Source organism: Carlito syrichta, unplaced genomic scaffold (genome assembly GCF_000164805.1).
Source record: "Carlito syrichta isolate Samal-C Ts95f unplaced genomic scaffold, Tarsius_syrichta-2.0.1 Scaffold312747, whole genome shotgun sequence".
NCBI classification, from domain to species: Eukaryota; Metazoa; Chordata; class Mammalia; order Primates; family Tarsiidae; genus Carlito; species Carlito syrichta.
The window spans coordinates 45,639-57,393 of record NW_007256843.1 but is presented as its reverse complement, the minus strand read 5'-3'; the positions used below and the strand labels follow the sequence as shown (position 1 = coordinate 57,393).

The window sequence follows — 11,755 nt, the reverse complement described above, 5'->3', positions numbered from 1 at the left end:
GGAGATGGGGCGGGGCGAAGCGGGACCCTCCATTCCCTTCCCTCCACTGGCTCTCCTTGCTCTGTCCCATTAATGGGTCCATGCCCAGGGGTGGGACAAAGAGCCCTGCTGCTGGGGTGATGTGCAGCCTTCAGTACCTGCTGGCCGCCTCTGGACTCGATTTCCTATCAGAAACTTGGGATACTGTTTCTGGCCTTGTCTGCTCAGGACCACAAGAAACCTCAGTTGCCAAAACCTCCCCTCTTTTCTAGAAGCAGCCTCAGCCCAAGCCCTGGGTCAGTTTCTTTTTGGAGAATATTGAGTCTCATTGTCCAGGCCTGCTGGCAGGTCTGGCCTGGGAATCCAACCTCAGGTCCTTGGCGTTATCCCCCTCTTTGCTGCTCTCTTTCCCTGCCTTGGGCTCTATCACTGAAGCCTGCGTCCGGCTAGGGCGGGGTGCACAGTGCCAGGTCAAATGCTGAGAGGACCTGGCAAGGAGGAGAGAGGAAGAACTGATGAAAGTGGAGGGCAGGGTCTGTACTCTGGGCTGGAGCTCGAAGGCCCAGACTGGGACAAGAATGAGTCAGGAATGGGGTTTCTCACTGACCCCTCTGTCCCAGTCCTGGGCACTGGTAACATTTTACAGGTACCTTCCTTGACGCCATCTTTCTCTCTCTCCCCCAGTCTCTACTCTACAAGAAAGTGAATGAGGCTCAGTACCGCAGCCACCTGGCCAACGAGATGATGATGTACCACATGAAGGTGAGGCCTCCCAGACTCCTCAGTGGCCCAGGGCCATCTGTACTTTCTGACTGATCCCTACTGAGAATGAGAAAATGGACCACTAGCAACACCAGGCCTCCTGCTCTCCTTGGGATCAACCACCCTGTTCCTCTGTGTAGAGAGCTCTTCTTAGTTTCTGAGTTCAGTCCCAAGGCTGGAAGGAGCTAGCAGGCCCCAGCCCACAGAGGAGCTCAGTTCAGCCAGGTGTTCCTCATGTCCAGGGAATAATTCCCGTCTTGGGAATCACTGAAGGCTGAGAAGCCCATGCAGGACCTTTCCCTGTAGCTTTCCTAGGTACCGTGGCCATGCAGCCCACGGCAGTCGTAATTGTTGATAGTGCATCCCATTCCAGACCCTGTGTCAGAAAAGCTGTCCCAGGTCTTAATTCAGAGTATGGGCGAGTCATTGTTCATTTGGAGATTTCTTCTCAACCATGTCCAAACCACAGAGTCCCAGACTTTGGGAATAGGATCAAAGCTGTTGTAGAAAGGATTGAGGTTAGACACTGGGAAGGTTTCCCCAAAAGGAGAAATACTAGACTCTATGAAAGGCTGCCATGGTTTGGGGATGTCACGAAGAGTGAGAACACTCTTTGCCCAGGTAGGCTCTTTCCTATAAAGGGTGGTCACAGGCAGGAAGGCATAGTAGATGGGCTGCAGGGTCACTGGCAGGGAGGCAGAGTAGGTGGGCTGCAGGGCTGTGAGGGGTAGGCAGTGGTCTCCTGCCCAGTGACAGTTGCATGATAGCCAGACTGTTGTGCATTCTGGGTAAGGGATCCCTCATTGTGCCATGGGAAATTGAGGGTGAGGACACAGGTGGGGTGATATCTTCTGATGTCTTAGCTGGTTCCTTCTAGGTCTCTGATGATGAATACACCAAACTCCTTCATGATGGGATCCAGCCTGTGGCTGCCATTGACTCCAACTTCGCCAGTTTCACCTATACCCCTCGCTCTCTGCCCGAGGATGACACATCCATGGTGAGCTATCCTCCTCCACTTGACTGGGGAGGTGGAGGATATGCAGCCAGATATTTAAGTCAGATGTGCATAAGAACCTCCTGGAAAGACAGAGCCATCAGGAAGGCTATGGAGGCCCCCTCAGAGACAGAAGGGGCATGTAGTCTGCAATCATGGGTCAGGGCCTGCCCAGCAGCTGGACTGGGTGATCCCAAGGACTGCTCCGAGTCAATAATGACCAGGGCCTGTGGCCTTGGGGCTTGCAGCCCCTCTCTGTTTTTCTAAGGTTGTGTGTGAGCTTGGTTCCATGAGTTCTTAGTTCTTGGGTCCCTTGGATTTCTAAAGGTTCACAGTTCTGAGAGTGTTTGCTTCGTCAGTTTATGGTTCTCTAGTTTAGATCTAAAGTCCTACAGCTCCGAAAGCTTGAGTGTGAGTCTTGAAGAAGGGGCTCCCTTTTGATCCCGACAACCCCTCTGGTCTTCTCCAGGCCGTCCTGAGCATGCTGCAGGACATGAATTTCATCAACAACTACAAAATCGACTGCCCGACGCTGGCCCGGTGTGTCCACGCACAGACAGTCCCAGTCTCTGCCTCCCTCTGTCCTCCACTCTCACATCCATGATCCCAGGGTTTTGGGGGGAGTTCTCTCTGAGGACCACTGGAGGGGGACAGTGTTACAGGGATGGGGAGGATCCATGCATGAGAAGCAATTCCCAGACACTGGGACAGTGAAAAAAGGCAAGAAATGGTGGGCAGGACAGAGCCTGAAGGACTTCCCGGAGGAGGAGAGACTGAGGCCCCTCTGCTGCCCACCCCCTCCCCCAGGTTCTGTTTGATGGTGAAGAAGGGGTATCGGGATCCCCCCTACCACAACTGGATGCACGCCTTTTCTGTCTCCCACTTCTGTTTCCTGCTCTACAAGAACCTGGAGCTGGCCAACTACCTCGAGTGAGTGGCGGCACTGCCCCACATCTGGCAGCTGCAGGCTCCCCTTCCCCAGGACAGGAAGCCCCTACTGCATGGCAGTCACCTTACATGTATCATCTCATCAGGTCCTCTTAGCCCCACGAGGAAAGTTGCATTTTCCAGGAGGGTCTTGCTCACAGTCATGTGGCCAGTAAATAAAGAGCCTGATGTAAACCTCATCTGCCAAACTCCACAGCAATATTTCTCTCCTGGAGGGAAACCCCGGTGTCCCTAGCTCCTGTCCAAGTGGCTTCTGGACATCCCATCCAGTTGTTTCAACTCTTCTGGGGGCCTGGGGAGGGCACTGTGACTGACCTCTTTTTTCCTCCTTTCTGCTCCCAACCAGGGACATCGAGATCTTTGCCTTGTTTATTTCCTGCATGTGTCACGACCTGGACCACAGAGGCACCAACAACTCTTTCCAGGTGGCCTCGGTGAGACCCTGCCCTCTTCCCAGCCATGACCCTCCCCAAGGTGTCTGGAAGTCTCACGCCTTCCCTGGCTGAGGAGAATGGGGAGAGGATGAGACCAGGAGCCAGATTTAGAGATGGAGGCTCTCCCAGGGTTCACCTGGGCCCCGCAATAGGGAGGAAGAGGAGAGAGGGGCAGGAAGGAGCAGGGCGATGCTTAGCCTAAAGCAGTGGTACTTGAAGTGACCGGAGCTCTCCTGGACTTTTACAGAAATCTGTGCTGGCTGCGCTCTACAGCTCCGAGGGCTCCGTCATGGAGGTATCACCGTCTTACCCAAGCTTGACTTCCTCATTCCTTTAAGGCCAGTGACTTGCAGAGCTGACACCCAGCTCCTCCTATTCCCAAGCTATGCTCCCCACATAGGCCATGAGAGCTGCACCCACCCCCCATCCCCCTGAGAGGGACATGTCTGTCTGGTTTTCTGGAGTGGACTGGGAAGAGTGCAGGTGCGGAGGACGCGTCCAGCCCATTTCCCCTCAGCTGTCTGAGTACGCCTCTTACAGCCTCTCCCCGCCCAGCCTGTGATGGGCTCCATGTCCATCACACTCAGCATGGCCCTCAGTTGTTTGGTTGGGGCCTTTCCACCCCCATATGGGGCAGGGATGAGGTCTAAGATGTCTCTGAGTTCCTGCATTGGGCACAGGGCTCGGCACAGAGTAGGAGCCACATTTCCAAGGTCACCTTGCCCCATGCTGCCTCCCTCAACACCCCTCCAGAGGCTGCCCCTGCTTGCACACCCGCAGGAGTGAGGTGCTCCCTCTCTCCCAGGAGGCCTGGTGGCAGCCCTGGTTCTGCTCTGTGTGCCCCCTGGGATAGGCCTGCTCCTCCTCTGAGTGACAGCCCTTCAGCGTGGGTGACAGGGGCCTTGCCCTTGCCTCGTCACTGCCTCTCCTTGTCAGCAAACAAATGTTTTCTGCATGAATTAGTGTCTAGGACTCGAAGGGATCATTTAAAAATTTTCCCAGCTTGCGATCCCTCCGAGCGTACCTTACCGGGTCCCTGCGTATCACAGCTGAGGAATCTGAGGCTCAGAGCTGGCCAGAGGCTTATGCTCATCACACAGAGAGTCAAAACAGAGCTCAGAAAGGGAACTGGGGCCCCTGACTCCCCCTTTCTGCCTGCTCTGCTGACCTTAGGGGCCTGGGTGGGGGCCATGCCCAGCTCCCTCTCTTGGGGTCAGTGGTGAGGGGAGTCTCCCTGCCCCAGCCAGACACCCATTACTCCTCTCCCCCAGAGGCACCACTTTGCTCAGGCCATTGCCATCCTCAACACCCACGGCTGCAACATCTTCGACCACTTCTCCCGGAAGGTGATGGGGTGAGGGGTGGGGGGAGGGGTGGGAGCTGGAAGCTGGCCAGAGAGACAAGAGAAGGAGTCAAGGGGTGGTAGCTCATCGGGGCCGGGTGAACGGATGGGGGTGTCCAGCAGGAGGCCATGATGCCCCTCCCTTGTCCACCCCAGGATTATCAGCGCATGCTGGACCTGATGCGGGACATCATCTTGGCCACAGACCTGGCCCACCACCTCCGCATCTTCAAGGACCTCCAGAAGATGGCTGAAGGTGCCTGCTGTTAGCCTCAACTGGGGAAGGATGCTTGGGGAGGATTTCCCAGGGGAGCATCCCCAGGGTATCGGCCCCGTCTCCACCCAGCATGAACCCATCCTTGCTGCCTGGCCCCACCGGGCAGACCCAGCACCGGCTCCTTGGCTTCCATCAAGAGTCCCAGTTCCCTGGATCCCTCTGGGTTGGGCCCTGGGAGCCTGGTCCTCAAAGGGGCAAGAAGCCTGGGCCCCTCTGCTTTGACCCCATCCTCCTCCTAACAGTGGGGTATGACCGAACCAACAAGCAGCACCACAGGCTCCTCCTCTGCCTCCTGATGACCTCTTGTGACCTTTCTGACCAGACCAAGGGCTGGAAGACCACGAGAAAGATCGCAGTGAGTGCTGTCCCTCCCTGGGGAGAGGCACAAGCTGCACACCCTCCTTGGCTCTGGGTGGCCCCTGCAGTCTGATCACCCTCTCTGTGCTGAGCTCAGCCTGGCTGGATTTAGGGGAGACAGAAACCTAGACCATCTGGGGGTGACAGATGGGGAGATTCAGAGAGGGGTGCGGACATGCCCAGGGTCACATAGCAAGTCAGTGGCTGGTGGAAGGCAGAACCCAGCACTCCTCCGTCTGGGGCCATCCCACTGCCAGGCTGGGCTGGCGAGGACAGGGTCTGAGGTGGGACTGAATCACTGGGCCTCAGTTTGCTCTCCTGGGAATGGGCCGTCAGAGGAGTGTGGGTGGATGGATCCCACTCACAGGACGTAATGAGAGCACTGGCCTTTCAGGAGCTGATCTACAAAGAATTCTTCTCCCAGGGAGACTTGGTATGTGCGGAGTGACCTCAGGTGTCCAGGTTGGGGAGGGTTCCTGGCGGGAGTGCTGGGAGGGCTGGGGTTGGCCCGAGCCCAGTGCCTGGTGGCGGAGCGAGAGGGGCGGGCCTGACGACTCAACGCCGGCAGGAGAAGGCCATGGGCAACAGGCCTATGGAGATGATGGACCGTGAGAAGGCCTATATCCCCGAGCTGCAGATTAGCTTCATGGAGCACATCGCCATGCCCATCTACAAGTGAGTGCCTCACGGGGACGGCGGGCACCAGGCTCAGGGAAAGCGAACCAGGGCGGGCCAGCTGTGGACAGCCCAGCAAACACTGGGCCTGACTCAGCTCCAACCAATTCACCCTCCTACCCTCCTACCCCCTACCTCTGGGCACAGCTGTTTCCTGCTTTGTCCTTCAGTGGGCCCCAGTGGAATGAGACCATTATGCGTTCCTTGTGTGTCCAGTCCTAGACCTCGCGCCCCTGTGGAAGTTCTATCTGCAGTACAGCCCTAATCTTTCTTGCTACCCGTGATCTGCCTTCTGACCTCTAACCCTGCCCCCGTGCACCCACAGGCTGTTACAGGACCTGTTTCCCAAAGCGGCAGAGCTGTATGAGCGCGTGGCCTCTAACCGTGAGCACTGGACCAAGGTGTCCCACAAGTTTACCATCCGCGGCCTCCCAAGCAACAACTCGCTGGACTTCCTGGACGAGGAGTATGAGGTGCCTGATTTGGATGGCACTAGGGCCCCCATCAATGGCTGCTGCAGCCTTGATGCAGAGTGACCCTCTCCCCGGATCCTTTCCTGCCCAGGCCTCCTCCCACAATCCTCTACCAGTCTGGCCAGATGCTTTGGGAACAGAGCCATGAGTCCTGGGTTTTAGGCCAGGACTTTCTGTGTGACCCTGGGCAAGTACTGGCCTTTCTGGGCCTCAGCTTTCTTGTCTGTATATTGGAAACAAGACTTCAGGCCTCACCAAGACTTTGTACTTTGCCTTCTGAGAGCATAGGGGGGTGGCCAGTGGGCAGTGGGCCCTGCTCTGCGCTGCTGATGACACCTTGGCAAGTCATCCCCAAACCACTCTTTCTTTGAGCTGCCTGATGGTTTCTCCTGTGCCCCACTCCTGCCCCACTAGATCTGTGCCCTTTTTGCCTGGAGGATCCCACCCCCTGGGGTCTCCAGAATTCTTGTGGGACCCCTCCCATGAGGACATCTGAGTGAGCAGAGGGCAGGATCTTGGAAACAGTCATTAGTTCTACCGGGGGACTAGAAACAGCCATGGGGTGAAGGGGCCCCCTGAGGACCACCACTATACTGATAGGGGAGCTGGCGCCTGGGGGATCCAGGGGCCCCATGAGAAAGCTCCAGAGGGGCAGCTCAGTGCTTGGGAGAGAGGGGACTCAGGGAGAAAGCAGGATGGGAGTGATGGGCAGGAAGGGCCCCTGCACTGGGAGACAGGCCAGGTCAGTCTGTGTGTTTTCTCCTGCCTGTGTGATCCTGGGCATGTCCCTTCCCTGTCTGGGCAAAGCAGGAGGGTCAGACAGTCCATTTGCTCAGATCCATTTAGGTCAATCTCTCAAATAGCTCCCGAGCTCTGTGGATTCCCAGCAGAGGCTGTGGGATGTCTTTGCCACCCATGGGCACAAAGCGCCCAACCTGAGTCCCTTAGCGGACCCCTGAGTGTGCCCTTTGGCCTGAGCCCCTCCCCCATTCTTGCAACCAGAGGGGGATCCGGCCTCAGTGCTGGCAGGGCTCCCTCCTCTTAAGGCCATATCCATCTGTGCCCCGGGGCTTGGGGGACCCCGTAGGATCAGGCCTCTTGGGTCAGCCCGGCTGCTGGCTTCTCTCTCCTTCTGTTTGTCGTGTGTGTGGCGGGGTGGGGGGAGGGGGGGGCCACCTGCCTTACCTATTCTGAGTTGCCTTTAGAGAGATGCGTTTTTCTAGGACTCTGTGCAACTGTTGTATATGGTCCCGTGGGCTGACCGCTTTGTACATGAGAATAAATCTATTTCTTTCTACCAATCCTCCTCCATGGGGCTATTTGCAGACTTTGTGCATGGGGTGGCTGGGGGAAAACAGGATTGGGAGAGGCAAATCCTCTTTGGAACTCCCTGGCTACCAGAGCACCCCGTCCCTGGTGCCCAACCCCTCTTCTGGGGGATCCATAGACCTCCCAGGGTACTCTCTGGGCCAGCCCTGGGCCAGATGGTGGGGGCTGAGGAGTGGATGGCAGGTGAGGACACCTGGCCATGGAACGGCGAGAGGATATGTTGACTGGCAGAAATTGTGGACTGGAAAGGGAAAATGGAGAGGTTGAAGCAATCAAGGAGACTACCTGGGGGAGATGGCCTGAAGCTCCTCCTGGACATTCCCTGTGCTGGCCTGCCCTGGTCACGAGTGCCCGTACAGCCAAGACCTGGGTCTTTGAACCCTCTCCCTCGCTGCAGTGATGCATCAGTGTCCCCATAAGTCCCACACCCCTGTTTCTCTGAGTCCTGCCAAAGGGGTATCTCTGAGTTGAACTTCACACCAGATCCAGCCATGAGTTGTATCCCCGGCCCTCCTGCCTGTGAGACTGTTTGTGCCTCACAGACAAGAGAGCAGACTCCAGGTTGGGAGCCATGAGAGGCTCTGACTGGCTCAGTCTCCAGCCCCATCCTCCACTTGCCTGCACCCCTCCTGCCTCTTCTTCCTGATCAGCAAAGGTTGGGACTGAGCACTGGGTTCTTCTTTCTTGGGGAGAACAGAAGGGAGATGGACAAGGCAATCCTATGACCACCACCAATGCCCCTTGGAGAGCAGCCTTGCCTTTGGGACCAAAGAGTCCAGCTGCTTCCTCTGCTTCCTCCCATCCCAGCCAGTCAGCGTTTGGAACCTGTTCCTCTGGGCTGGATCATCTCAAGGCTTCTAGCTTCCCTTAGGGTCATGGAGGTCCGGGCCCCTACCCTGCCCAGCCCCTACTTTGGGCTCCCCCACCTGTCTCTGTCCTCCCACAGCACAGGACCCAAGCTTGGCCAGTGGACAGTGGGCAGTTCCTGGTCTAAGGCAGATAAGAGATGACTTTTATTTATTTATTGATTTATGAGTTGAAGTCTTTTTCTGTTGCCATGGCACATCATGGCTACTGCAGCTTGATCTGCAGGACTCAGGAGATTCTTCCGCCTCAGCCTTCCAAGCAGCTGGAACTATAGGCGCTCCATCACACTCCACACATTTTTTGATTAATTGTAGAGACGAGGTCTCACCAAGTTGGCCATGCTGGTCTCGAACCACTGGACTCAGGCAATCCTCTGGCCTCGGACCCCAAAGTGTGGGATTACAAGTGTGAACCACCGTACCTGACATGAGATGGCTTTTCTAATGGTACCTGGCTGATATCAGGTTAGGATGTGAGCCCTGTTTGCCTGACTTTCCTCTAGGGCTTTCCCTGGAATAGAGGATGGAGACTCAGGATGACAGGGTCTCCATCTTCAGTGTTGGAAGGACTGTTGTGGGGTGTAGAAGTGGTGAGCAAAAAGTGGGCTGGGGCCCCAGAGAAGGAGTTGGGGTCAACTGTGTGTGGTGGGGGGTGGGGAGGTGGGGAGAGGGGTTAGGGAGGGGGGAAGGGCTAAGTGGATGGTGGCTTGTTGTTCAGTTCACGAACACTAGGTAGTGGCCAACCCTTGCTGTCCTCACCTCCCCGGAGGTCAGAGAAGGGTATGTGGGAATGTGGGTTGTAGGAACTAACCTTACTCCTGTTCATTATGTATGGGTTGAATATTCCTTATCCATGATGCTTGGGACCAGAAGTGCTTCAGATGTAAATTTTTTTTTTGGAGTTTGAAATATTTGCATTTACATAATAAGATATCTTGGGGATGGGACCCAAGTATAAACAATAAATTCATTTGTGTTTTGTGTACACCCAATGCCTATAGAATGAAGGTAATTTTATACAATAGTTTAAATACTTTTGTGCATGAAACAAGGTTTGTGGACATTGAACCAGGTGTGAAATTTTGCACTTGCGATGTCATGTTGGAGCTCAAAAAGTTTCAGATCTTTGGTGCATTTTGGATCTTGGATTTCTGGATTCGGGAATGCTGAACCTATATGCTCCCTTCGCACTTAGAGACACAGGCGTTCTCACACCGGCAGACACACACACAGACCCACATGCTCATTCTTTCTTCTCCACAGACACCTGTACACGCAAACTGTATAGCCTGAGCTCTATACAGTCTAGATCTTATACAAACTCCGCAGGGAATATGGAAACTGGTTCTTGGAGGACTCCAGCCCCTATAGCTACTTTCTAAACAGGACTAAAGTCTATCATTTCTACCTGAGTAAGACCCCATAACCTCTGATGGTGTCTGCCTGCTGTGTGACCTCTCTTTGCATTGGTTCTTGGGAAGGCAGGACCAGCCTGTGATCAGTGTGGATAGAACTGACGCCTCCCCCACCCATCCTCTGTACAGAAAACAACTACAAGAAAGCCCTGAAAGGCTTGACCATGTGCTGCTGATGAGGTGGGACAGTCACAGCAGGGAGCCAAAGTCATGAAGGGGGCTTCCTGAGGGAGGCCAGAGCTCAGGGAGGTCTTGAACTTTGGTTGGGAGAAGAAATAGGAGGCAAAAGCAATGCAGATAGATCAGGAAAGCAGGTTGGGAGGTGGATAAGCTCAGGGAGCTGTGCCAAAGTCCTCAGCCCACCCTCACAGATGAGCCTCTTAGGGGTCAGTTTCCTTGAGACAGGATGGGGGTCGGGGGTATGGGGAGGGGAAGTAAGCCAAGGAGGGCATGAGGTGGCCAGATGGGCGGGGGTGTGCTGAGAGAGGATGGTGAGATGCTGTTTTCACAGCCTTGGCTGCAGTCTCCTGGGAGGTGCCAAGTCCAGGGAAGTGAAGGGGTTGGAAATCTGCTCTGAGCGAGCGCTGAGCCCCCACTTTCCAGGGGCATGGGCAGAGCTGGGTAGCCATTGCCCCCCAGGCAGGCTCTGGACAGCACTTGGGAGAGAAGGGAGACTTGAGGTTAGGGAGGGCCTGGGGAGGAGGGGGAGGAGCAGGCAGCACGGGTGGAGTGGGGAGGATCCAGGGTGGCAGGGGTGGCCTCTTACCTGACAGAAGCTCAGACGCCTGAATTCTGTCTCCTGAAACACAAAGCAAGAACTGTTTCCACACACTGGAACTCTTGACCTTCAGCAATCTTTGTAATTCCTCTGGGCTTTCCCTTCTCCTGGCAGGATGTGCATTGGAATTCCTCACTGGTTGTAGTTTTCCTGCCCATAAACTGGAATGATGAGCCCACTGGAGGCCTTTAAGGATTCAGGAGGAAACTCTAGGGAGAAGACCACCCTGCTTATGGGGAATCCTGTGGGGATAAAATCTGGTAGGTGGCACAGCCAGATTGTTTTCTGAGAGAATACCAGGATAAGTCCATACAGGAAGCAAAGCAAAGCATGCCATCAAGTTTGGAGATTGGTGGATCAGAGGCGAATGGAAGATGTGGCAACTTCCTGCCAAAATGGCTGCCACTCTCAATCCCTAAATCGCCCATGGAGAAACTACAGAATGGAGTGGGATATGTGGGATTCTAGGAAATGACGACAGCTGCTTGGGGTGGGCTGGGAGTGGAAAGAGATAAAAGTGAGCAGTTGGGTTGGAGGAGAGCATTTGCTTTACCCCATGTTGCCTTCGACAATCATTGTTTGCTCTCTTGCCGCTGCACAAACTATAAGGAGTTGATGCAGCGAGGAGGGGCTGACCAGGTCCCCTTGGACATCACCTGAGCTCTTTCTACCCTTAGTTCATGTGGCTGATGACTTCTTTCAGGGGTGTTTCTCTTCTCGAGATCCCAGTCAGAAGAGGCATCAGCAAAAGAGAGTGTTTGCTGTGGCTGTGGGATGCCTGGCCCTCGCCTCTGGGCCTCTCCTTAGTCAGGACCCCAACACAGACTAGGGCCTGCCTTCAGCTCGTCCCTAGCACACGTTTCCAGACTGAATCACTCTGTCCCTGAGGGACACATCGGCCCACAGATCAAAAGAATATGACGAAAAGAAACACAAAACTAAACAACACCACAAACCCGAGGCAGACTTGATGGAACAGATGGGTCCTGCATTTAAAATAAATGCTTTAAATTCCCCTAAAGAGATAAGGGAGGATGTTAGCAACATGAAGTAAGAACAAGAGATTATTTTAAAAAGAACCAAGTAGAAGTGCCAGGTTGAAAAGATAATAGTTGGAATAAAG

The 11,755-nt window shown here is 55.0% G+C and overlaps 1 protein-coding gene across 3 annotated transcripts in view; it reads left to right on the top strand.

Annotated features, from left to right (window-relative positions):
* The window catches only part of PDE2A (phosphodiesterase 2A), a 94,084-nt gene extending 87,170 nt beyond the window's left edge, over positions 1 to 6,914 (top strand). For all 3 annotated transcript variants that reach the window (XM_021718583.1, XM_021718582.1, XM_021718584.1), the window contains 12 exons: positions 656 to 741; positions 1,619 to 1,741; positions 2,208 to 2,278; positions 2,546 to 2,668; positions 3,033 to 3,120; positions 3,368 to 3,415; positions 4,392 to 4,466; positions 4,619 to 4,718; positions 4,982 to 5,094; positions 5,491 to 5,529; positions 5,665 to 5,771; positions 6,097 to 6,914. In XM_021718583.1, the coding sequence (XP_021574258.1) occupies positions 656 to 741; positions 1,619 to 1,741; positions 2,208 to 2,278; positions 2,546 to 2,668; positions 3,033 to 3,120; positions 3,368 to 3,415; positions 4,392 to 4,466; positions 4,619 to 4,718; positions 4,982 to 5,094; positions 5,491 to 5,529; positions 5,665 to 5,771; positions 6,097 to 6,307 (1,184 nt within the window). In that variant the 3' untranslated portion in view covers positions 6,308 to 6,914. The remainder of the gene's footprint in view (positions 1 to 655; positions 742 to 1,618; positions 1,742 to 2,207; positions 2,279 to 2,545; positions 2,669 to 3,032; positions 3,121 to 3,367; positions 3,416 to 4,391; positions 4,467 to 4,618; positions 4,719 to 4,981; positions 5,095 to 5,490; positions 5,530 to 5,664; positions 5,772 to 6,096) is intronic.
* Positions 6,915 to 11,755: the final 4,841 nt, after the last annotated feature.